Source organism: Equus caballus, chromosome 19, assembly GCF_041296265.1.
Source record: "Equus caballus isolate H_3958 breed thoroughbred chromosome 19, TB-T2T, whole genome shotgun sequence".
NCBI lineage: Eukaryota > Metazoa > Chordata > Mammalia > Perissodactyla > Equidae > Equus > Equus caballus.
This window is the reverse complement of record NC_091702.1, coordinates 57,912,536-57,939,485: the sequence shown is the minus strand read 5'-3', so window position 1 is coordinate 57,939,485 and position 26,950 is coordinate 57,912,536. Positions and strand designations below refer to the sequence as shown.

General features: G+C 41.7%; 1 protein-coding gene across 4 annotated transcripts; it reads right to left on the bottom strand.

Annotated features, from left to right (window-relative positions):
• Positions 1–444: 444 nt before the first annotated feature.
• Positions 445–26,950, bottom strand: DPPA4 (developmental pluripotency associated 4). Of its 4 annotated transcripts, none has more exons than XM_070242504.1 (8): positions 26,608–26,950; positions 18,774–18,974; positions 17,391–17,550; positions 16,177–16,337; positions 16,039–16,089; positions 15,495–15,801; positions 13,995–14,190; positions 445–769 (listed from the first exon to the last, which is right to left on the bottom strand). In XM_070242504.1, exons 3-8 carry the CDS (start codon positions 17,515–17,517, stop codon positions 766–768), a joined length of 846 nt encoding a protein of 281 aa, XP_070098605.1. In that variant the 5' UTR covers positions 17,518–17,550; positions 18,774–18,974; positions 26,608–26,950; the 3' UTR covers positions 445–765. The 4 variants fall into 4 exon arrangements, with proteins under 4 accessions (XP_070098605.1, XP_001501657.2, XP_023479576.1 ...); XM_023623808.2 differs by lacking the exon at positions 445–769 and adding an exon at positions 10,664–10,979 and having other exon boundaries at positions 26,608–26,927; XM_001501607.3 differs by lacking the exons at positions 445–769; positions 18,774–18,974; positions 26,608–26,950 and adding exons at positions 9,837–10,979; positions 19,400–19,463.

Sequence of the window (26,950 nt, the reverse complement as noted above, 5' to 3'; positions counted from 1 at the left end):
ATATTTTATATACTATATTGTAAGTTAAATATTTATAAATACATTCTATTTATTGCTTAGATAAGTGCTTTTCAAAATCCCTTTTTTTTTTTTTTTAAATCAGAAGAACATGCTCTGTAAAAGTAAATGTTTCTGGAGCACCAACATATAATAAATAAAAGTGGAGCAACTCTGGTTGGGAAATAAAAACCCGTAGGCATCCCACAGAACCCTACGCTTCTGAGAAAGTCTGGAAACTATGATTTAGTATCACTACCGGTTGAAAGAGACAACTACTGAGGTTTTGGTTTTCTGAGGAGAAGAATGAAAATTGCACTGAAAGATGTTCCCAACTTTGCCACATCATTCATTTCAAGAAATTCCCACTTAAAAGGACTATTGAATTCACTCCTACGTTAGAAGAATATTTATAGATCTTTACCTTCTGACTCAGATAAAACGGCATTTTTTTTTTTTTCTTTTGAAAAAACTCTTCTACGTCATGGAGCAACAGTCTCTATTAGGAGAATCTTAAATTCAGAATTCAGACCAGTAAGGTCTGTCCTCTGTTCTGTATAACTCGGAGGATGTGGTCAGGACAGAGCATGGCAGTGAGAGTAAATGGGGAGGGCAACTTCTGACGACTGGACAGGGAATTGATTTGGCTGTAGATTCTCCAATAGTCGCAAAATTAGGTGTAGCCCCACCAGCAAGTGTTCTTGGGGCTGGTGAAACCAAATCCTTTCTCAGCCGCCTCTTTGCATATTGCATTTTCATTGAGTTCCATTACCTATGAGACAAATGGAATATGTGTTAAACACGTTGGAGTTGGAAAGCTCGATTCATGTTGTCCATTTGAAGTGGCTGAAGATTGGTATGAAGAACTTTTGGACTCTAAGCAATTGCTGTACCGTCTGAGGACTGTGCATGAGAAGGTTGGGGACTCAAGCCAAGTAATGAGAACTACGGCTACTCCCTCTTATGTCCCCATCAGTCACTTGCTCCTCCCTGAGTTTTCCACCTCTCTCTCTTTACAAGTTCTTCCTACTAGCACACAAACATTTCTAAGCCTGTCCCACTTAAAACAAAACACACACACACACGTCTCCTTTGACACTATCATTCTATTTACCTACTACCCTCTCCCTTCTTTTACAGTTCAACTTTCTGAACGTATCTTCTTACTCTATCTAGTTCCTTTCCATTCTGGTCTAATGGTTTTTCCACCTCTTTTCCCCATCTAACTCCTAAAATATTGACGTCTCATAAGTTTCATTTCTCTGCTCCTGATCATGCCTCATGCTTTCCTAGAGCAGCCTTATTCAATTTTCCAATTTTAACTGCCACTGACACGCTGACGATGCCCGTATATGTATTTCTAGCCCAAGTTTTTTGCCTGCATTACGGACCGAAGTTTTGGCATATCCTATCTTGCCCTTCGAATATATTAAAAAATAAACTCATTGTCTTCCCTACCAACTTTCAACCTTTTTCTGTATTTCTTCCCTTTTGAGAGGTAGTATTATCATTCACCCAGTCATCTAAACAACTGGGTACCTTATTGCATCACTTCCTTTCCACTTGGAGCTAATTAAAATTGAGCTTGTTCCCTTTCTGGGCCAGCGCTAACTATTATCAGTATTACTAGAGACTTTTTGGGTCGAGGACTCAGAAGTGGTAGTAAAGATGGCTGAGGCTACTGCTATGGGTTCTCTGATCTTGATCCTTTTCTTGAATATGGTCTCAGTTATTTATCACAAATCTTTTAGCCGTGTCAAGGGTAGTGGCCACTTCAGTTTTCTTCCCTCTTTAGGGTCTGTGCTGAGGGATTGCTGAACTGGCCAATATCAAACCTCTTGTTGAATATGACAATTTCTGGACCACTCCTGCTAAGGTGAGCATATTCTGAAAACAGGTCTCACGATCAATGTCCAAAGGGGAGCCCCCACCACTATTTTGCAAAAATGAATGTGACTTACCTCAGTAGTTCAAAGCAGGTAGAAGTGGGACAGAGTATGGAAAGAGTAATGCATGGGACTGGAGAACAAGAACAGTACCCTCCCCTTGTCTGTCCCTCTGCTATCTCTGGCCTTGCTTCATACCAACATTAGGCAAAATGATTCAATATAAGAATTATGACTTTAGGGGCCGGCCCGGTGGCGCAACGGTTAAGTGCGCATGTTCCACTTCTCAGTGGCCCAGGGTTTGCCGGTTTGGATCCTGGGTGCGAACATGGCACCACTCTGCAAAAGCCATGCTGTGGTAGGTAGGAATTATGACTTTATGTCATTACTCCTTTCCCAAAAGTGGCTTCTTTTTAAAATATCTATATTTACACAGTCTCTTATAAATTACTTTTTCCTGCAGAAAATAACAGAGAAATAAAAGTTACTAAAAGGACTCACATTCTCATCTTTTTGTTCTGAGCAGCATAAATTCCCAATTTACTAACCCTACTATCAGTCCTCAAATTCCATTGTTGGCACCAGCTACATAAGTTGTCTCAAGATAGCCCATCACAGGAGGAGAGTGGTCTGCCAGGGAAGCATTCTGTTAGGGGCAACTTAACATTGAAGAATAGAAGCCAAGAAAGAATTTAATAAAACAGTCCTAAACAACATTTGCATCGGCCTTCAATTTACAAAATGCATTACATATATTCTCTCATTAATTCCTACAACCCCATGAGATAAATATTATGATCATTGCCATACAGGTAACAGATACCCCAAATCAAAATTACTCAACCCAAAATAGCCCAGCTGGTCCTCAGAACTAGGTCTTAGACTTCTTCCTCCCTCAGTCTTTTCTGGTCATCAACACTTTACCTAACATACATGTGTGCGATCTTTTTTTGTTTTTGTAGCTTCCACTCACAGGTCAGGTCATTACATCAGATTGTAGTTGTATTATATTAACCATCAACGGCAATGAAGGCTTAGAATTTAATGCAGAAATACTCAATTGACCATTATCTTCATTTCATTATACCCTCCATACTACACACAACCCAACTGCATTCCATCACTGCGGTCTTCCACTTCACAGAACTCCTAACACACTTCTGCATTCTACTTAATTCTAGGTATTTCCTATAGAAGAAATGCTTAAATGCATTCTTTTTGCAAGAAAAATAAGTATCTCTAACACATTAAAACACAATACCAAATCATTTTCCTAGAGTTATTCCATCTTGTTGGGCCTGCAATATGTTACTGTTCCCATTACTCGTTGGCTCAGAAAACCCATCAAAGTCCCTGTAGGATTTTTGTTGTAAGAGATGACAGGCTGATTCTAATTTATATATAAAGAACCCCCCAAACTCAATAATAGGAAAACATATAATCCAATAAAAAGTGGGCAAAATACTTCAACAGCCACGCCAACAAAAAGTTATATGGAGGGTAAATTAATACCACATACACCTATTAGAATGGCTAAAATTAAAAAGACTGATCATACCAAGTGTTGATGAGGATATAAAACAACTGGATATCATACATTTCAGGTAAGAATATGATATGGCACAGCCATTTTGGAAAACAGTTTGGCAGTTTCTTATAAGCTAAACATACCCTTAATATATGACTCAGCTGGGGCCAGCCTAGTTGCACAGTGGTTAAGTTCACATGCTCCACTTTGGTGGCTTGGGGTTTGCGGGTTCAGATCCTGGGTGCAGACCTACACACTGCTTGTCAAGCCACACTGTGGTGGTATCCCATGTCCAAAATAGAGGAAGATTGGCACAGATGTTAGCTCAGGGGCAATCTTCCTCAAGCAAAAAAGAGGAAGATTGGCAATAGATGTTAGCTCAGGACCAATCTTCCTCAAAAAAAAAAAAAAAAAGAAGAAGAAAAGAAATAATAGGGACTGGCCTGGTGGCACAGCAGTTACATTCACACATTCTGCTTTGGCAGCCCCAGGTTCCCTGGTTCAGATCCCCTGTGCAGACCTACACACTGCTTCTCAAGCCACACTGTGGCAGCCATCCCACATATACATCCCACATATAGAGGAGGATGGGCACGGATATTAGCTCAGGGCCAGTCTTCCTCAACAAAAAAGAGGAATATTGGCAGCAGATGTTACCTCAGGGCTAATCTTCCTCAACAACAACAAAAAGAAATAATAATCATATATATATATATATATATATATATATATATATATATATATATATATATCACTCAGCAGTCTTCGTGCTTGGGTATTTACCCCAAATAAGTGAAACTTGAATGTTCACACAAAAAACTGTATACAAAGTTTTAGAGCAGCCTTATTTGTAATTGCTGAAACCTAGAAATAACCAAATATCCTTCAACTGGTGAATGGATAAACAAACTGTGGTACATCCACACCATGGAATGCTACTATTCATCACTAAAAAGGAACAAACTAATAATACCTGCAAAAAAGAGTCAGTCTCAAATGTGTCACACTAAATTAAAGAACCCAGACTTATTCCACTTATAAGACATCCTGGAAAAGACAAAACTAGAGGAAGAGAAAGTAGATCATTGGTTGCCACAAGCTGTGGGAGGGGGTAAGAGGTGACTACAAAGAGGCAAGAATTTTCTGGAGTGATGGAAGTTCTACATCTTGTGATGGTAGTGACTGCATGTATTTGTCAAAACTCATAGGACTATGCGTTAAAATAGATGAATTTTACTATATGTAAATTATACTTCAATAAACCTGACTAAGGCTAGAGAGATTAAATAAATTCCCAAAGCCACACAGCTATTGAAATGGCTAAGTGGCTGGTAATTACAGCTCATCTCAGTGCAGGAAACAGAAACAGACAAACAACAGGAATTACAGCAAGTACTCTTGGCTGAGTACCCATCACTTGCCTAACCCCATAACTGTTTTACATACGTGATTTTTTGAACCCAGCTGCCCTGCAAGGGTGGGTTGTTATCTTCCTCTTAATAATAATCAAGTAAACTGAGCTTCAAGGATGGAATGTGAACTCATATCTGACTGCCTCAAAAGCTTGGGCTCTTGGGATTTTCAACAGCAAGAAATAAGTGGTGATTTTTAATCCAGTCTGGATAAAAAAGGTAGTTTTAATAGTTGGAATATACCCAAGAAGTTATCAAAGAAGTAAGATTTAAGCAGGACTTTGAAGGAAAAGCAGACTATATAAAGTTCTGACTTTTGTTTCCTAGTGTTGGAGTTGCACGAGTTCTGGAATACTGAGGAATTCTCATCCAGTCTCCATGAACCTCTTTTACAACTCTCCTCATGTTATAAATCTCTCTGTTGAGGTGGGGTCCTCCTCTCTGTTATCCATCCTGAGAATAAGCAGAACTTCCTCAATCTCTAGCTCCAAAGTCTCTGAACAGAAATCCCAGTAGAGTCATGTGACAGATATCATTTCCTCTTTGATCTCCAAGTGAAACATTTTTTTTCCTTTAAATGAGGTAAAGTTTACAATGAAATGCACCGATCTTAAGTGTACAGTTTGATAAGTTTTGAAAAATGATAGCCAACTCCTCAATCAAGACAGAAAATATTTCCATCACCACAGAAAAGGCCCTCTGCTTCCCTTCCAGTCAATTCCCACCGCTTCCACCCTTTGGGAAAGTAGATCAATGGAAATATCATGTTATTTACTTCAGATATGTGGATAATCCTTTGGTTACTCATCTTGCTTCCCAGATGGCTTTTAATATGCGAGATGATGGAGAAAAAGAATCAAAAGAATGAACAAAGGAAGTGGTAATTTGTTGATAGCCATCAGTTTTAGAATCACTTTTTCTTTGCTTATGAGTTATCCTATCCCCAGGATCCAGTCCATTCCTGAGTCCTGTCAAGCCACCTCCTCCAGATGTCCAGGATCCAAGCTGCCAACATCTCTTGCTAGAAGTAAAGACCTCTAACTGGTCTCCTCTAATACACGTCCTCTGCCTTCTGGTCCTTTCTCTATGCTAGAGGCAAATAATCTTTTCAAAATGTGAATCTGTCATTTCAGCCCAGCCCCTTAAACTCCTAATGGTTTCCCTGTTTTTTAAGATAAAGACAAAACAAACGCCTTGCCTTGTCTGGGCCTCCGTTCCTCTCTGGTCCCATTTGGTATCCATGTTCCTTGGCTCTGAGCTCCCAACACACTGGCCCATCAGTCTTTTTGTTACCCACCTCAGGATCCTCATAGGCCCTTTCCACTGACTGGAATGTCCTTTCTTCTCCTTGTTTTTAACTTAATTCTTATTTGCTCTTCAATCTGATGTCAACTCAAACCTCCTTCCCAGGGAAATCCTTCCTTGGGTGATGGACTCAGACATGAAAAATAACACATTTTAGACTGATTTACCCCCTCCATACCATTCCAGCCCAGGTATTCTATGGGCAAGAACAGAAGATATCGACCCAAGCTAATCCTCCCAATATGAAGTATCTTCTGGGCCCATTTACTTCATTTTTGTAAACTGATGTCACCTCCAACTTCCTGTGCCCCCCAGTCCTGGAAGTTCTTTCTCCTTTCTTATTCTTCAAAAAATATGATAATTTCAGCAGTTTCCTTATCCTTCAAGTAATGGTACTTGAAATACTGGGTGATTACTGCTCTTCCCATCTTTGGACTTCACATTCCAAAACAGGTAGGTGGGGCATTGGGGAAAAAAATTCCATAATTCCTGCTAAGCATTTAAAAAGAGATCTTCTAAAATAGTATTTTATAAGGAATTAAAGTATGACATGCATGAAGGAATAGAAAACAGAATTCCAGGTGCTATACACAGCAGAGAACTTTCTTCTTTCCAAGAGGACTGACAGCCAGAAATTACTTTCCCAGAGAATACTGAGTAAAATTAGACAGTGAGTATGCAGTAACACGTTAGGGCACAGATACTCATTTTATGTTGATTCCTAAGTTACTTACACTCTATTTCCTCTTATAACTCACTCCAAACCTTTCCGTCCATCATTCATTGAACATTTATTGAGCACCAAATATGTCAGGCTGTGTTCTAGGAGGCTGTGATGCCTAAGTGCACAAAACTGAAAGAAATCCTTTTATACTGTTAGGGGAAGATAAATAATAACTTACTTATTCTGTTAGCGGAAGTAAGTTGTGGAAAAATAGCTAGAACAGGGCGAGGGGGATAAATAGTGCTGGTGGGGTGGAGAAAGAGCTTGTGACTTTAAAGATTTTATTTTTCCTTTTTCTCCCCGAAGTGCCCCTGGTGCATACTTGTATATTTTTTTAGTTGTGGGTCCTTCTAGTTGTGGCATGTGGGATGCCGCCTCAGTATGGCCTGATGAGCAGTGCCATGTCCATGCGCCAGGGATTCAAACCTGCAAAACCCTGGGCCCCCAAAGTGGAGCATGCGAACTTAACCACTCGGCCACGGGGCCGGCCCCAAGATTGTGACTTTAAATAGGGGTCAGAGTATGCCTTTTTGACAAAGTGACATTTTCAGAAAGAACTTGGAAGTACGGAAGTTTACCATATTGACGTCTGGGGAAAGAGCATTCCAGCCAGTGATGAGGCCCTAAGCTGGGAGTGTGTTAGGTCCCAACAAGGAACAGCCAAGGCAGGGTGCTGGAGATGGGGTCAGAGGTGAGGGGGCACAGGGTAGGAGACTTAGGTAAGGCCTTGGAGGTCATTACAAGGATGTTGACTTTTCCTCAGAATGAAATGGGATCCATGGAAGGGTTTCGAGCAGAGTGTCATGATCTGACTTGTACATCAGAAGGATCTTTTCATATATGCAATGGAGTATTTTATTTTATTTTTAAAGATTTTATTTTTTCCTTTTTCTCCCCAAAGCCCCCCAGTACATAGTTGTATATTCTTCGTTGTGGGTCCTTCTAGTTGTGGCATGTGGGACGCCGCCTCAGCGTGGTTTGATGAGCAGTGCCGTGTCCGCACCCAGGATTCGAACCAACGAAACACTGGGCCGCCTGCAACGGAACACGCGATCTTAACCACTCGGCCACGGGGCCAGCCCCCGGAGTATTTTATTTTAAAATAAAAGTTTTTATTTTAACAATTTCAAACATAGAAGTTGGTACAATACCTGTATGTTCTGTATCTCATTAACCAATTTTTAATGGTTAGTGCAGTGATCTTTTTCTATATTCTGTGTATGCATATATATATACCTTTATAATACCCCTAATAATCATAAAAACAATGTTGGAGGTTATAAACACACACATATATAATCCTATATAACCACAATACAGTTATAACAATCAAGACATTTAACATCGCTGTAGCCATCATCTAATATCATTCTATATTGAAATTTACCAGAGTTTTCCAAAAACATCCATTTAACTTGAGAAACTATAATTTATCATTCAAACTAGGACTCTTAAAAAATGACATAACTTACATCTGGTAAAGTAAACACATCCTAAGTACACACCTCTGTGGATTTTTACATATGGGTACACCTAACCAATGCCACCCAAAATAAGCTAAGCCACTTAATTTTGCTGAGACAGCAGGTATAATCAGGACTGATGGCTTCCTTGTGAGTAGATTCGTAGTAAATCTTTTTGGCTAGATTATCAGTGACGTATTGTATCAGGTCAGAAAACATCTCCATTTGTACCATTCCTGGTGATGGCAAGTTGGAATATTTGGTTAAGGTGGACATAACCAAATTTCAATTTTTGCCTATAAGCCCTATCTTGCCAAATGTAGGAATTTACTTGAGGCACTTTCAGGTAAATTAATTCCAATTCAGTGAGTTAATATTTTGAAAATCGCCCCATCCCCTTTCTCCTCCTTACCTCTGCCGTTAGAGCTGGGGACCTTAGATGGGGAAGGGAGCCACTTCACTTCTGCTTCCTGTCAGGAAGGTCACAGGCTTCCTTCAGGCAGATCAGTTTGCCTCAGGCAGCAACGTCTGGGCAGGACCTCTGACTCGAACTGTTATCGCAGCGCTGACTCTTGGAGTTTCCCATGTTCCTTTGGAGCCAATGGAAATTTGGAGGGCTAGCTCCAGACTTCTCACATCGCCATTCCTGTTGCACCTCACACCTGCACACACACCGCACATGCACTTGTGGGCACAGACATATCTGCATGGCAAACACCCAGATCATCATCCGCAGGGTCACCTTGCCATAGAACTCATCTGAGGCATACGGAGTACATAGCTCCAACTTGTTTGTGTCTCTTCCTCATAATAGTATTCTAGGAACATGGGAGACGGTAGTGGGGGGATACAGTCGGGGAGTTAAAACTTTATAGAATTTGTAGGAAGCCTTGTGAGGATTAGAGAGTTGAGGAATAAGTGTAACTTTAGAGATTTCATTTTGCCAGAGACAGGAAGGAGGGGGTAAATAAACCATCTATAGAGAATTTCAAGTTTACTTAAGTGTGTTAGGAGCAGGGAGATAGCTGTAAGCAGAATTAGAAAGCAAAGAAAAATTCTCAAATTAATAAAGGAAGAGAGGAAGGAAATAGAACAGAAACTTGAGCAATCCAATAAAAATAGGGATAAAGTTAAAAAAGGAAACAAAATTAAAATTTATAATACACACAAGATATAAGGAATAAAATGTGTATTATTTATTACACTGAAAAATTCTGACCACTAATGAGTAATTGATGAGGAGTTGCTGCAAGACCATGAAAATATCTTTTCTTTTTAAGATTTTATTTTTCCTTTTTTCTCCCCAAAGCGCCCCCGGTATATAGTTGTATACCCTTAGTTATGGGTCTTTCCAGTTGTGGCATGTGGGACGCTGCCTCAGCGTGGCCTGACAATTGGTGCCATGTCCGCGCCCAGGATCCGAACTAGCGAAACCCTGGGCCGCAGAAGCGGAGCATGCAGACTTAACCACTTGGCCATGGGGCCAGCCCCTGAAAATATCTTGATCAATAAACTTTCCCCTCTATTCTTTTTTAACATTTATTGAGGATTCATGCCCAAACCAGTCTACATCATGATGTTTATAAACTTTCCATCTTCATTACTCTGTCCAGTCCATTTTGGAAGGGGAAAAAAAAATCCCATAATACAAAAATCCATAATAACGAAACAATTTTGGAAACTGCCATGAAAACACAAGACAAGTGAAAAACATCAGATCTTTTCCAAGACTCACAGACTATAAATTTAGGAAGTACACAAAAAGTTAAAAATGAATAAACTCATCAAGTTGCACACATTAGATACATACAGCTTCTTGTATGTCAACCATACCTTAATAAAATGCCTTAAAAAATCATGCAGAAGAAAATCCTACTTTTTGGCTTAATCCTACTGAATTAAGAACATTAAAAATACTTAACATGCAATGAATATGGTCTCCTAAATACAATAGATCAATTATTTTACATACACATTTAAAATTCAATATATTACATTACTTATGATTTGGAAGTAACCTTAAACATTTACAACCAGCAGAAATATACAAAATAGTTACAAGTGGAAATAATACTGGTAAAGTGCTCTGTGTTTTTATCCCAGAGACACACCATAGAAGTTTCAAGTTATTAAGAAAACTTCGAAAAAGGTTTTGTGCAGCAAGAATGTGTTTTGGGGAGTGGGGAGAGAATAAAAGCTTTCCCTTTGGCTTAAAATATTCAACAGTTTGATGTCATTAAACTTAGAAGTCAACAGCCCCTGCAGGAGCCAGATTTCTGAGGGGAGAAATCCAGCATGGAACCCCCCACCCCCACCCCAGCCCTCCAACGCTCAGCTCAGGACCCCACTTTAAAAGAGCTATTGAGATCACTTTTATTTTGGAAGGGTAAACTTTGTGAAATGCTTTTCTATTTTAAAATACAAGAGCCTCTGTATCCCAACCCATGAAGCCGCAGGCATTATTGCCGGGGGTCCGAGGATGACAGCTGCGGCCCGTCAGCCTGTGCACCTGGAAGCAGGAGGCATGGGGGGTGTGGAGCAGCCCAGGGTTCAGCCGTCAGGGGCAGCGCGGAGCTGGCTGTAATCACCCTTCTAACATTACTAGCTGCACCCTTTTTCTTGGTATTGTAATCTTATTGGAGGCTTTTCATTAACACCTTATTCCTACAAAGCAAAGGAAAAATTTGTTTTTAAAATGATGAGAAGCAAGAAGAAATATCAAATCACATTCTTGAAAATAGCTGAGAAACCCACTGCTGGAACGCCAATAAAACAGGCCTTAAACTTTAGGGTTATGGGCGGGAAGCATGTGGCCATGTCATCAGGGAACGACAATGAGCGAAGTTATGTCTCTGTAATATGTTCTTGTCCTGTGCAACCCATGGACAAGTGAGGCCCCAGAATGGATCTTTTTTTCACTTGCCCAGTGGCCCAGGTAAGTCATTAAAGGGCTCTTCAAAGTGACCTCGGTTCTGTTCAGCTTGCTTGGAATAGAGAATGGCAGCGGGAGGCAGGAGAGCCAAAAGGGGAGAAAACACTCATATACTTCCTCCTGCAGGAGATGGTAACTGTGCCAGGGCCCGGGGGGCTGCCAGTCCTGGCTGGTGGAGGGGGAGTCTAGCCTGAGGGACCCCCGCACGTCAGCTCTGCCGGCTGTCTTGGACCTCTAGTGTCCAGTACTCATGACACCAAAGGTGGGCCCGCAGCAGGCCAACAGACCTCGGGATGATGCCCAGGATGGCTCCTGAACAACCGAAGGGTGGGGAGATGGACCCCTGGGACCCAAGTCTGGCTGTACCATGTCTCCCCGTTCAGAAATCATCTTCTTTCTGTCCTCCCTTTCCATAGGCCCCTCTCCCAAGCTAAGCCCAGAATCACACTTAGGCTCACCCTCTGCGACACAGAACAAATGCAAATTCCCTTTAATTGTCCTACTGTTCCACCTCGCCATTTGTGCTGTCAGAAAATACTTCCAATCGCAGTCTCTCCTTCCTCCTCCCCTTATTCAACTGACACCGAATTATCTGCCTTACTACTTTGAATCTCTTGTATTATCCAAACCAGTGTGTTCTTTATACTTTCTTCAGCTTCATTGGGTCTCACCTAAGATGATTTCCCCTTGCAAATTCTCCCCTTCACATTCACATGGACTTCGCATTCCAGCTTTTTGTTTCTTTTCTGTCTCCTTTAACATGATCCTAAAATATTGCCATTCCTTGAAGCTTTTTCCTCAGCCTCAGTGCAACTCCTATTATCCTTATCAACATCTAAATAATCATCAAATAATCATCTAGAAGCTAGATTTCTCTTCTAGCACCTGCAGAAGGTGCTAGGTACTTTAAACACATGAAAAACCAAATTTTCCCACAAGAATTTTCTAATAGATCTTATATTCCAAATATATTTTATATCCTAATAGATTTTACGCGGCTCCCCGGCCGTGCAAACCTCAATTCATTTACTTGCTTAAAACCCTTCATTCAATAGCCGGTCCCCCAGGGATGAGCTGCCTGACTTCAGACTCCTTGTCCCTCCCTTGACTCCTGGAAATTGTCTGTGTTCTCTATAAAACTAAGTACAATGGCCTTTTGGAATAAAAGTTCCTTTACAGGCATATAAACTTCTTAGTGACTTCTTAACTTTAATATACTGTAGGTGACCTTTGCACACCTTCTGGCCCAATTGGATCTTCATGTTAGAGGTGTAAAAAGTGAGATCCAGAAAAGCTAATTGACACATGTAAAGTCAATGAAATGGCTGCCGGTAGAAACACAACTGTGGCCCAGGATTGTTCCTCCTCGGGCCAAATAACGCTGCTGCCTCTTCACAACAGCGCTTCTCTCATCTCAGTTTACCGATTTTGGTGGCTTATTTTAATAAAAATATTTCCATCTTTATTTAGAAATAGAAATGTTAATTAGCTAGCACAGTTTATGTAGAGAACAACAAATTTATCAAGCCCCTTGCCACAGAACTATTCCTCATCAGTCAACCATTTTATAAAATATGTTGGTTTCAGTCTGGCGTGGATCTTAAATTAGAGCAAAGCCTTTCGTACCCTTCCTTCTGTTCTCTTCATAATTGTGCCTCCAAAATTGGTTGTTTGTGGATTATAAAGTATTTCATTGATCATATCACATAGCTAATAAAGCCTTTGAAGAGAACAACACTGGCTACTGGGTAAACTCTAAACTTCCAACATTTAAAGTTTACTATAATTTGACCCCAAACTAAAGATATTACTTAACATCTATAACGCTCGATTTGAGCCAAAATTGTTTTTTGCATACATTATGTAGGTTTCCATCTTCATGACTTTGCTCAAATTTCTCTTGATGGAATAATTAATACCCACAATTTTTTGTGTGTGTGTTTGAGGAAGACTAGCCCTGAGCTAACATCTCTGCTAATCTTCCTCTATGTTTCATGTGGGATGCCTCCACAGCATGGCTGATGAGCAGAGTAGGTCCGTACCCGGATCCGAACCTGTGAACCCAGGCCGCCAAAGTGGAGTGTGCAGAACTTTAACCGCTCAGCCATGGGGCCAGCCCCCCACCATTTTTTTTAAATGCTTGCTAATGGCAGACACAGTGCTAAGAACTTTACAGGCACTAACTCAGTTAATTTTCACAATTTCTTCAGATAGGCATTATTATGCCCATTTTATAAGGGAGAAGGCTGAGGCTTATTTCCCACCATATACTGCCATATTCTGTCACACTGAGCCACTTGCAATTTCTACGTTGTCCTAAGTTCTTTCACAGCCTTGGTGCTGGTCGCTAACCAGTCCATTCTTTCTTTAAGAAACCTCTGTGATTCCAGCCATCACACGGTATTGCAGCTGTTTACATACCAGTCCCCCCCACTGACTGTAGGCTACTTAAAGGAAGGTTTTGCTAGTCATTATTTCTGTGTAGTGCATCTACCAGGAATATAGTTATTATACAATGTTTATTTCTCCAGAATTATGGGTCTCCAGGTAGAACCATTATGCCCTGACACATAAATGTTCTTTTTTCCTAGGAATACACTTACCTGAGTACTAATTTTCTTGAAAACTCTTTACTGACAACTTGTGCTTCAAATACAGGGCTTACTAGATTAACATGTGTCTCCTCTCTCCCCCAACTAACAACCAGGTGCCCACATTTAATTTGTAGAAAAGCACCAGGCAATTACCTATGAACGCATCTGGGGCACAACATATTGTCCTCCAGGTACAAGGGGGGGAAACTGCTGGCAGGTAGCAAGAAGAGCGCACACACTCTCCCCTGCTTCTCAGGAACCCAGGCTTGTCCAGCGTGGAACTGCAGGCGAACCCAGCCCTCTGTGTCCGCAGGGAGACTTTTCCCATGGACCACACACCACTTGACACCTGGGGAAGGAAAGAGGCGTGTATGAACACAGCATGGCCAAATTCTAACGTTCGAGAGTGCATCACGGCCTTTGACTCTGCTCGCTTTCTTAAGTGCCAGCTCTAAGATATGAACCTGGAATCCTAACTTAACCTACTCTATCCTGTTCTCCTTTAGAAAATAATGCAAAACAGTTCCTATTAAAAACCTAAAAAAGAAACAAAAAATATAGTTGGAAGTGGCGTAGCTCCAGAGCGTAGACGATAGTGTAGGAGAAACAGAACTTTACCTCCGCCCATCTTAGGTTTTCAGCTAGGACTGTTTAACAAAAACATTAGCAAGAGAAAAACAGTTTATTAACACGTTTAGCACGCATCGCAGCCAACAGAAACTGACTCAAAATGGCGGCTTAGAATTCCAGCTCATATGTCTTCGACAAAGAACAACGAATTTGTAGAGAAAGGACAGGCAAAGGAAATCAGTGTTGGGCCCCCAAGGGTGGCCAACAGTGGGAAGGGAAATATATGGGAGGGAACTAATGGAGTAAGTTTTGTTTATAGGCTCCTATGGTGCCATGTCTCTGTTAACAGAGTCTGTCTCCAGCAGAAGGAGTATTTACAACCCGCTTTTAGGCAGGAAAGGGGGAGGTTTTTATGGGTTTGCTGCTTTTTAATTGCCTTGAGCTCAAAATAATTTTTATGTTGAAGAGGGCTGTTTTGAGGTGACATATTCTGGTTTCTTTCAGTGGAAAGATTAAACCAAGTGGTCTGGGAAGGACTTCATGAGATGGTTCAGGGGTCTCAGCTCTCAACAGGTATTGCACTGTGTTAACCAGTTTATGGTCTTCCTTAATTGTATCTCCCGCAATTCTTACAACAACATTAGGAGGTAGGTGTTATTAACCTATTTTACCATGAGGAAACTGGGAGTTAGATTAAAGAACTTGTTAATGTCACTCACTTAACAGATGCTAGAGGACCCAGGGCTTAAGCTCTGGCCATTGGTTTTAGAGCCTGCCCTTACTTTTACTGCCGTAAAGAAGGGGAAAGATGAAGCCAAACAGGTTGCTAGCCCTTTCTGATAGTAGTTTACAGCAGTGGTTCTCCAAGTGCGGTCTGCGGCCTAGCATCATCAACAGTGCCAGGGAAATTGTTAGAAATGTAAATTCCCAGGTCCTACCTCAGACCTGAATCAGAAACTGTGGGTGGGGCCCAGGAGTCACCAGCCCTTCAAGTGTTTTTTATATACTCGAAAATTGATCAGTGGTTAATAGTAATTAAACTTCCTCATCTGAACCAGAACCAACTCTTAATCTTGGGCTTACCATAGGCCTCTTGTCTCGATTCCACTGCCTCCACCTTCCCAGCCCTGGCTGCAATTCTGCTCCAGGAGGCAAACACAGCATCTGGGGAGGAAGTTGTCACAACACTCTCAACTCCCTCAAGGAGAGCAGCAGACCCTTTGAGGGCGGCCGGCCCCTCCTTAGGGGGAGCAGCCACTTTAGGAGGATCAGTCCCGGCAGAAGACATCTTTTTATCACAACTTTCTGGAAACAATTTCCCCTTGTCCATCATCAGTTTTCTCTGGGATCCCGGCAGGATCTTGGCCTCCTTTGCTGTGACAGGAATGTCCTACAAATGAGATTTGAAAGATCAAAGTACTCTCAGAAGTGCAGCCTCATTTTTGTTACTCTTTGCTCAGAGTTGGTGAAAAGCGATGACAGGGGGATGTGGTTCCTCCTTAGAAGGAGGGGTGGAGAAGGAAGGAGGGGCTAACACAATTCCTCTACTTACTGTTTGATGCTAAAATAGGTAATTAGGATGAGGACTAAACCCTCCATTCTGCCAAATTTCCTACAAATTGCTCACCTGTTGATTAGGATAAGCATATTCGCAGAGTCGCCTATATACATCTAATTTCTAAGAAAAGAGAAAAATGAGTTAGTAATGAAAGTAAGGCCCCTACCTTTCCTCCCAGCAGCATCCGTCTCCCACCCTGGCCCTCACCTGGCCTTTGGTGCTCAGTTTCAGTTGGTGGCACCAGGCCCTCACAACGTCTCGATGAACCAGGTTGATCGGTGGCAGTTCAGAGGGTAGTGGAGGAATTGCTATCTTCTTCCGAATTCTTACTTTCTCTTTGCCTGGTTCCATCTTTTGCAAACAGCGAGCTGAAGGAGGATGGGATAAAATTAGTAATAATTAACTTTTGTGGAGCCTTTTATTATGTCAAGAGTACAGTGACTTTTCGTTCTCATAGTCCAACCCCGAATGCGCAGTTCAAGGACTTGCCACAGACCACAAAACCTCCAAAGGACAGAACCTCACACCACGACTTCATATTTCTGAATCACACAGTTTTTACTTCCTGAAACTCCCCACTACTCACACACGCTCGCTCCTTGGTGAGCTCTGTAACCCACAGACTCCGAGGAGGTGCACTAGAGATTGTACTTCCAGTCCAGGGAAATCAGAGAAGTTGTAGACCCGAGATCGTCAGTGCTCAGTGGTGCCTTGTCTTCTCACCATAGAACAAAATAAGCCACCTGACAATGCCACACACACCCCACTATTATCCATAATTCTGCCAGTCCACCCGAGTCAGGGCAGCACTCCAGTCTCACTGCACACAAGTTTCCTGCAGTGCCTCATGCACTCTCTCAGCATTCAGGGAAGATTTCCAGAACACACCTCCAGAGCAGGCACAACTAGGACGACACTGGTAGTCGCTAGGGTATACTGAGTCCTCCTTACTAGTCAGGTGTAGTGAAGGTGTTTTACATAATTATTCTATGTAGATTATAAGGGACCCTCCCCCTGACCTCTGACTCGGCTTGGTAGGCATTATCCTCACTTTTTAGAACCAGAAGTGGAGTTTCAAGGATGGGATTTCAAACTTCCATCAGTCTGTCCCCAAATCGCTGCACTTAGAGATCCTTAACTGCAAGCAGTGAGTGAGGGCAAGATGATGACCAGCACCAAACATTTCGTGGGGGTTTGGAGACAGGAAGAAGTCAGCCTTGACAGAGGCGAGCAAGAGAAGGCTCAGGGAAGTGAGATTTAAGCTAGGCCCCAAAGAAATTCCTTTTCTTTGAAGAAAATTCTGTAGGATTTGCAGAAGAGAGGATGGAAATTTCTTTCCTACTTTTTCTACTCCTTCAGGAAAATTCCTCAGGCCTCTTAGATCTGAGGAAATCAGACTCAAGGGCTTGCAGACCTCTTACCTTTGTCATCCTTCACAGACCTTTTTCGTTTGGTCCCCTTCGCTGAGGCTTTTTGTGTTTTTGTTTCACCAGAAGCCTCCTGTTCCTCTTCGGGTTCTACTGACTGAGGTTTCGATTTGCCAGTCATATATTTTTCCCCCGACTTCTTTGTGGAGTTCCGCTGGGGATAGAGGAACCAGTCAGTCATTCCTCTGGTGTCCTACCTACCACAAACACTACCAGCCTTAAGGTAACTCACATCCAAGGCACCAAAACAGTCATTGAACTCTGCTGGCAGTGTGGATTCTCCTCTGGAGGTCACGTTACTGCCCAGCTTCATTTATAAGATAGGAAACAATGATGGGGAAATGGGAGAAGACCAATTTGAAAAGTACAAGAAAAGACAGAAAATATGGATACAAATAAAACAAGTGGAAGAAAATAGGCTCTGCTTTGGGGGATGTGCTTACACCGCCTATGATATCCATCATCTCTCACCTGGAAGATTTTCTCCCCATTCCTTCACTCTTGACCTCTTCCACATTGTTTCCTATACTATTGTGGGAAGGAAGCTACCAGACCTTTACATCCATTCGAAGGTTTGTTGTTCTTAGCATGAAGATATGAAGATAAACAAATGTCTTTCATATAACCCCAGCCTCTTCTCACACTACTCTCTACTGCCCCAAGCTCCAGTCACAGAATTTCTTTCCTATCCGACGTAGTTATTTTGGCCCAAAGGGATATCACTCAGCTCCACCCCACCCCACCCCACTTCTATTTACATTCTTAAGCCTTACTCCTCCTTCGGAATCTCCCTTCAAGCGTTCATCTGCAAACCCTTTCTAGTCTTTACGGACCAAGGCAGATCTACACTTTGCCTCCTTCCCACTACTGGTCAGTTGCAATTCTACGTTGGCTTGGTAATTCAGTAAATGCCTGTTAGCTCCATTTGACTGTAAGCTCCACAAGGGCAGAATTTTTTTCCTTTTCATCATAGGCACTCAATAAATACTGGTTAATTGAATCAAAAGAAGCAAGAGAACAGTGGAGATAAAGTTGTACAGAGAATCCAACGTTTGTTGAGTCTCTCTCTTATACCAGGCATTGTTTGACACGCTCCTTATTTTCGTTCCTTTAATCCTCACAGCAGTCTGGTGACAGTTTATTTCTTTGCTTTTCAGGCGCAGAAGCTGAGGCCTTACATCACCAAGGGCGCACAGATAGGCATGTTAGATAGGAATTAAATCCGGGTCAACTTGCTCCCAAATCTAAATCCTTTCTATCATCCCCGAGGTAGGAGTACTGGACAAATTAACATTCGTATGGCATTTTTACATCTCTATTGCAGTTTGACATTCGTATTCAAATTTTACATTTGCATAGCCTACACAAAGTACTTACTTTTGGGCCTCACAAAAATCTTAAAATTGAGAGTGCAAAAATGACCCAGTTCTAGGAAAGAGCCCCTGAGAGTTCTCAGTTTCCCTGGGCACGATAGTTCAGCTCTTCTGGAACAAGCATCCAAGCCTCTCCACCTCCACTTTCTGTCTGCAGTGCTTGTCAATATGTCTGGCTTCTGATTATCTCTTGGCCCTAATGATCCTGGGAAAAGAAGACGGGTTCAGACCCAGCACCTTTGCTTTAGGATCTGTGTCTGTCGAGGGGGAGTTAAAGGATCTCGTTCTTTCCCAGATTCAGCTCATCACCTCTTCCTAAAGTCGTCCCCTCACCTCCTCCTTTCTCCTGTTACCATTTCCCTCCACTCCTGATACTGGATTCTTCTTTCTGACAGGATAAACCATCTCTTGAAAACCCAAACAGGGAACCCCATTTCTTATTATTTCCTCGCTCCAATATAACAGGCTACAATCATATCAGGGACTTCACTGTTTTCTTTTTAAAGAGGAGGAAGTTGAAGGCACATTGTTTTCTCATTAAAAGGAGGATCAAGTGTGCTCAGGGGGAGAAGGAACACGAGGAGATTCACAAAGACAGACAGAAAACAAATGCACTAAAATTGTACTTACCTCCTTGCCTTTCGTCTTCTCCATACTCAGAACAAGAATCCAGATTGATGAAAAGAAAGTTCTTACTTCTGAGCTGGCCCCTGGGCCAAGATTGCTCTTTTAGAAGTCTCCTCCCACTTCCTGCCACCCAGAGGCGCTCTTCTCTTTCACCTCCCCTCTGTTCCCTCCCCCACAATTTGTGAATGCTAATTTGTGTACTTTCTTATTCATGAGGTGGTTACTGTACGAATGAATTAATAATACCATTACTGGCCTTTTCTGTGAGTTTTTTAACATAATCACCTAAAGGGTGGTTCAGGAGACATTGGGAAGTTGAAAACTCCTTCAGAAAAATTCCAAGAGAAAAATAAAAGTTTCTAGAGACTTGTGAATAGGATGTGTGAAGGAATTTAATGATGGAACTTGTGGAAACAATAGGATTCTGGGCCAGACTGATGGCTTTAAGAAAGCCAAACTCTTTTCATGTACCATATACATTCCATTTCTTAAGCAACTTACTCGACCAATTAAAACTCCAGTGTTCCATCTGTACTAAAAATTAGCTAGCACCTTCCCATCTGCCAACAAAGAATTACAGTCATTTTTAAAGTCTGTTGATATTTGTAATGTACCGAATTCTAGGTTTAAAAGTTCACAGTCATTACTTTATTGTTCTCCATTTTATAGATGACAAAATTACGTATGAAATTGTACTGGTAACTTGCTCAATAGCACAGTAAGTGAGAGAACCAGCAATCAAGTCAAAGTGGGCCTGAATCTGTCCCCCAAGCCCTAACCTACTGACTGCCAAACAAGGTCAAGATTCTCTCAGAAATCCTTGCAACAGTCCCTCCTTCTCACATCGCTCCTCCCTGTCAAGCTGGCAGGACTGGAGATGTGAAGGGAAGGAATTTCCCTGGAGAAGAACAGAGATCGTGGTGGCATCCAAACCTTCAGCTGTCAGATTACAAAGTCTGTGTTGTTTTTCTGTACATCTCATTGCTTACCCTAAAATGATGAAGAAGAGATAATCCTCACCCAGAGTGCAGGTGATAATTTGCTCACAGGACGGAAATATAAGAACAAAGGAAGTAAGTAGATGAGACCACCCAGGAGTCGAGAAGGAAGTGTACAAGTGGACTGGGCGGGTCCCAAAGCACCAAGGAGGAAAGCAAGTATTTAGAATCCCGATCATCTGGGAAGTCGGACGGGGCTTTGTCTGATGGGTGATTACTCCGACTCACAGACAGCAACCAGTAAAGACTTGCTAGTGAATGTTTAAATAAAGAGCTCGATTGAATCATCCTTCTTTTCCCAGTGTAACGGGAGGTAGCACTGCTGAGTTCTGAATTTACAAACCCCAATTTTGAGATATCTAATCCCAGGGAAGGTACGATCTGTAACTTGTATGTAAACAGATAGAGTGTGTGTTGGAATTTGATTTAGGAATTCTTTGAGCCACCACCATTTGGGGGAACACAATTCTAAAAGAAATGTAGCAACCATTCAAAAAGAAAATGGATTAGCTGATGTCCCGTGTATAAAGAAGATTAGTACAATTTGAAATATTTCAGCATAATTGTAAATAACACTACTGAGTTGTTGAATGAAGCAAAAAGCCAAATATCTCTTTAACAGGCTTGTTGGTGTTGTGGTAATTTAAAAGCAAACTTGGGCAAAGTACAATGTATTTGCACTTCAGTTTCTCAAATGTAAAATAGGAATAACTGGAAATTTACTTTTTTTAGAAAAATAACTAACAAATTTATGTGTAAAATTTCTTATTAATGTTTGGTAGTCAAAAGAAAAACTGTTTACTGCTTTTTTTTTTTTTTTTTGAGGAAGATCAGCCCTGACTAACATCTGCTGCCAATCCTCCTCTTTTTGCTGAGGAAGACTGGCCCTGAGCTAACATGGGTGCCCGTCTTCCTCTACTTTATATGTGGGACGCCTGCCACAGCATGGCTTGCCAAGCGGTGCTTAGGGCCACACCCAGGATCCGAACCGGCGAACCCTGGGCTGCTGAAGTGGAACGTGCGAACATAACTGCTGCACCACCGGGCCAGCTCCAGTCTATTGATTTTTAAAAATGTTACATCAAAAATGCCTAAAGTTCTATCTATCTTGAGTTCAAAAAATATTCCTACCTGAATCTCCCATTCATTTATCGAACAACAATGTATTGGGTGTCTGCTATGTGCTCTGCATGAGAGAAACAGTCGTGACAAAAGCAGACAAGGACCCTGCCCTCCCAAGCATGCAGTTGGGAGAGAGGACAGACATTAAGCAAATAATATCAATAACTAATAATATAAAGAAATACTCTTTTACATGATTTTAAATGCGTTATATTCATTTGTATGTACTATCAAAACAAATGTAAACTATTCACTGATGACACTTGAGGGAGCCAGCCTGTGGCCGAGTGGTTAAGTTCACATGCTCTACTTTGGCTGCCTGGGGTTTGCTGGTTCAGATCCTGGGTGCAGACTTATGCACCACTCATCAAGGCATGCTGTGGTGGCATCCCACAGAGAAGAGCTAGAGTGACGTATAACTAGAATATGCAACTGGGGCTTTGGGGAAAAAAAAAGAAAAAGGAAGATTGGCAACAGATGTTAGCTCAGGGCCAATCTTCCTCAAAAAAAAAAAAAAAAGAGAGAGAGACCCGAATGATCTTGGGTCTTGTCTATTAAAAAAAAATTATGACACTAGAAAAGCAGGAAAGCTCTGCATGTATGACAGCCTGCAGGAGGGGTTTTGACCTCAGCAAGGCAGTCAGCAAAGTAGCCGATCCGAAGGAGCAGGTGAACTGCTGAGTAGAGGAAGGAAGGATCTGCCCAGGAGACGGGCAGCACTCCTGAGGCAGCCCAGCTCAGTCCAGGAGCTGAAAGAGGGCTGCGTGCGGCTGAGAGAGGGAGGAGGAAATTGTAAGCTGAGTCTGGATAGGTTGGCTTTTTGCTCTTTAGGCTAAGAGCAATGGAAAGCTATGGGAAAATTCAAGGCGGGGTGGGGGTGGGCGGACTCTGATGAGCATTTTGTAAGTTGACTTAGGAGGCGACTGATGCCACATTAGGCCTGAGATGCAGGCGGCTGGAGTAGCAATGGAGAGTTGTGGTTAAAAGCACAGACTGTATTTAAACCTCCCCACTACCAGCTGTGTGACCTCATGCAAGGTATCGCACCCCTGCAGATCCCCCCATCATCCGTGAAACGGGAGAGGCGAAAACACCAGCCGTTACCCGGAAGGTTGGCGGGGAGTAAAGAGGGCTCTCGTGTGTCCTGAATAGACAGTGTCTGGGGCGGCACATGTTGGGTCAATGTCAGCTGTTTCTATTATGACAGTGTTGGAGAGTGTTTAAAAACAAAATTCAACTGAGTACTTTTTAAAGATCTTATTGGCTTTATTCAATGATTCATAAATCAGGCAGCATCCAATCCAGCAGACAGAAAGGAGCTCTGAGGAGCTGGACGATATGAAAGACATTTGTAGGCAGCAGGGAGCAGCAACAAGGAAGTTATGCTAGGCAAGAAAAGCAGATTGGTTATCGCAAAGTGACCTTCCTTTAGGGGCCGGCAGGAGTCTGTCAGGCAGATTACCTGACTAGTGCTCATCAAGCGATTCCTGATTGACTGGTTTAAGATTCGGTTTCAAGGAGAGCCGAAACTCTGAGTGAAGTCTCTGGTGACATGGAACTTAGCATAAGTGACTCCATTTTCGATCTATTGTCTTGTTTTTAGCAAAAGGAATACAGATTTGTGAGATGAGGAGTACTCCTGCCATAGTTTTTTTTTTAAAGATTGACATCTGTTGTCAATCCTTTTTTTTTTTCTTTCCTTCTTCTTCTTCTCCCCAAAGCCCCCCAGTACATAGTTGTATAGTCTAGTTGTAGATTCTTCTGGTTCTGCTCCGTGGGATGCCGTCTCAGCGTGGATTGATCAGCGGTGCTAGGTCCCTGGCCAGGATCCGACCCAGCGAAACCCTGGGCCTCCAAAGCAGAGTACGCAAACTTAACCACTTGGCCACAGGGCCAGCCCTGCCATGGTTTCTTTTCTCTTCATTTTTGAGTGTATTTTCTTTTCAAAAAAAAGTTTTAATTGAGTAAAATGAGCTGAGTTAATGAGGCTTTTAGTTGTTTACCTGGAGGCAATGAATTTTCCAAAGTCATTAATCTGCATTTACAGAAGACAAAACAGGATTGTGTCACACGTAACCACCATTTCATGTTTGATGGAATGGAGAGATTGGGAGGCTGGTTGGAGAGCTTGTCTGAATCTCTCTGCGCTGTGTATTCCTAGAAGTCCTGGGGCAAAAGCTGGGCTTAAAAAAAAAATTATACATAGTTCAATTTATGTGCAGAATGATTTTACCAATTTATAACATGGCATGAGAACCCCTCATTCTCCATATCTGAGAGACTGGTATTTTAACAAGTACGCTAGATCTTGACACACCTAATTTGTAGCAATTTACCTTTTATGTGTCTCCTATAGTGGGAAATCGTTGTTCTTTATGGGATTATTTTATTTTAGAAACAAGTGAGTCATTTAGAAGTAAATCTGGAAAGTAAATAGGCCATCAGGTTAGTTAATTACTTTGGTTCAAAAAGGGAAAAGTTGGAGGTAGACGGTAGAGCTGATATCGTGAAAGAAAAAAACCCGATCTGTTTGTTTATAAACTGTCTCCCTCCCAACTTCCCCCCACCTCCCCCCCCTTCCTTCCTTCCATCACGTGGCAGGCACTAGGCATAAACAGGTGGTTCTGGTCCTTAATTACCTCAAGTAGGAGGAGTTTCAAACATGTGAGCAAACAAAGTGTTATTGGGTTCCTTCCTGAGTTTCCCTAGAAATTCTGCATGTATAATTTTATATTATTTTTCTTAAAGAGGGACCTCCAAAGTTGTGTAAGTTTTAGGACCCACAGATCTGCTCCAATGGTGATACATAAATATGGAAATGTTTGTATAAAACAACAACCACCTTGAAAATCTCACCTAAGATGCTCTCCTTTTGCTTCCCACTACCAGCTCCCCCTTCCTCCCCCTAGTTATAAGTAACTGTGTCTCCTAGGGCCATCACTAGCACATATAAAATTTAGTATACATTCAAAAAAATAACACTTTGGGGCTGACAAATTGCAAAAAAGCATCCACTCAAGTGGACCAATTAGCAAAAAGTTGTCACTTCCTCCAGGCTGAGGCAGCTTTGAGCAAGGACACAAGGCTTGGCAAGTGACTCCTGAACTTTATTTCAGCCTCAGTTCATGTCTTTTCTCTGAGTGTCCATCTGAAGACCACAACCTATACAATTACCATGGCAGCTCTGGGTCCCTAGTTTATTTCAAATATGTTACTGAGTACATATTCAAATGCTTTTTCAAGCCAAGGTAAATTACATCCATCAATACTCCGGGAGATTCATCACTGCTGTAGAGGATATTGATTTGTTTCCCAAAGTTCTTCAAGCCAACTGATAGTGCCTGTAGATTGATTAGTGTTGAGTTCCCAAGTCGTTTGCTGCTATTTTCCTGGGGAAGAGAGGCAGCTGTGAGCTTGCAGGCCTTTATGAACCACTTTCATTTAACAACGGGGAAATACCTGGCTTTGTGATCATAAGAACTTGCCTACATATGATGAACTACTTTGAAGTGAAGGAAGGCGAGCACGAGGATTTAGATATGATGTGGTGGCTGAGACCATCCTTTCAGTTCCCCGTGTAAGGGCAGAATCCTCAGCTTGCTCTTCCTTGTTACCTACCAAGTCCTATTGAGTCCATCTCCTAAACGTTTCGCAGTGCTGGTTCCTCATCTTCATCCTCACAGCTACTGTCTGCATTCAGGATTTCATTTCCTCTCACCTGCACCACTGTAATATCCTCCTTATTGATATTCTTATCTTCATTCAACATCTGTCTTTCAAACCATCCTCCACTTGAGGCCTGGGATGTAAGGTTGTGCTGTCCACCTCCAGGGACACAAGTATGACTGAATGGTGCCCCCTGGAGTCCTTTCAGCTCTAGTGTCCCAATAACTTGGGGGAATAGACAACACGGGTACATGAGACTTTTTTGCATAGATAACCATCCCGAGGTATTTAGGAGTGAGAGTTTATAAAAGCAGGCTTAATTTAATTCCGCAGCACGCATGCATTTTTGCTCAGAAGCCTTAACTCTTGTTAAATATAATTCACTTTCTTGTGGCTTTTAAATTTTACGTGGCTCTGAAATAGAGCGTCTTTTATGATAAGAATTGCTTTCCTCCTAAGCTAGAAGCATAACCATTCATAGAACAGTAAGAGTAACTTAAATGAGAATGATTACTAAATAAATGCAGCCGCAAAGAGAAGATAGGTAATAACACTTTGCATTCATACAAGCCTGCCTTTCATCTGAGTATCTCAAAGGAAGGCAAAATGGAGCTGATGCTGTATTATGGTTGAAAATTACAACTGTGCAATTTCCTTATTCCTGAGTGTTTTCCTTCTCAAATAAGATGCTGAGTTAAAGCATCTCCAGAATTCAGTGTGTATTGATTCTGAACACAGGTTTCTCTCTTTTTTTCTACCCCTCTAACGTCAACCCCGAGTTGCAATGATATTGATGGACCATCTGGCTTTGTGGCCTTGAAGCATTTGCTATCACTGGAGAAAAATGTAATCATAAGGGATGGATGGACATCTTTCTGAGCTGTTCTAAAGTTGTGGTGGAAAAATACGGAGATGAAGATGCAGATAGAACATTTTCTGCTCCCCCCAAATCAATTCAATCATGGTGTTAACAAACCCTTCAAGAACGCAAGAGAGAAGTGGCCTGTCCACTCTGCTGAAGAAAAGTTTTACAGGTGTGCTCAGTGGTATAAATGGAAATTAGTCCAATTAGAGTCCAGACTTACACTACCGTAAGTATTCTGTGTATTGATGGTAGGTCTAGAAATCCCCAGAAATACCTTGCTACTGACCCTCTTTACACCTTTTCTATTATGAGGTTGTGACATTGTATTTTTTTGGTGGCTTTAAAATGTTCACATAACACCTGTCTATAGGCACATGCCCTTTTGACTCACGACATAAGAGAAGTTAAACAGTGATCCTCCACATCTCTAAATAGACAGGAGAAGAAGAACATTTTTTTGAAGGTTAATCGTTCACAGAAAAAATAGTATAAGCAAAAGGTAAACACATTTTTTTCTCAAGGTAATTAAAATTTTCGTGACAGTTAAGACCAAGTCTTACCATCAAGGGAACCAAGAGGTCCAGACTTCAGATTCTCAAATAGCCTCACATTTAGATGCTTCGAATGATCTCCAAAGGAAGTTATCTACATAGCCAGCAATACACCATAAGGATTAGAAGAAAAAATGTCAATCGTGCAACTTCATTAGAAGAAAACACTTTCTACAATTATACAACATTTTCTGTAAATTCCTGTCTTCATTTTTTAGTATACATGGAATCTCAAAAAATGCAAGTGACTTAGGCCTTTCTCATTGTGATGTGATTTATAATAAGAAATATATATTTTGTCTTGTCCCCATTTTTGGCACAGAGCTCCTAAAACTCTTGGAATTTCCTAACT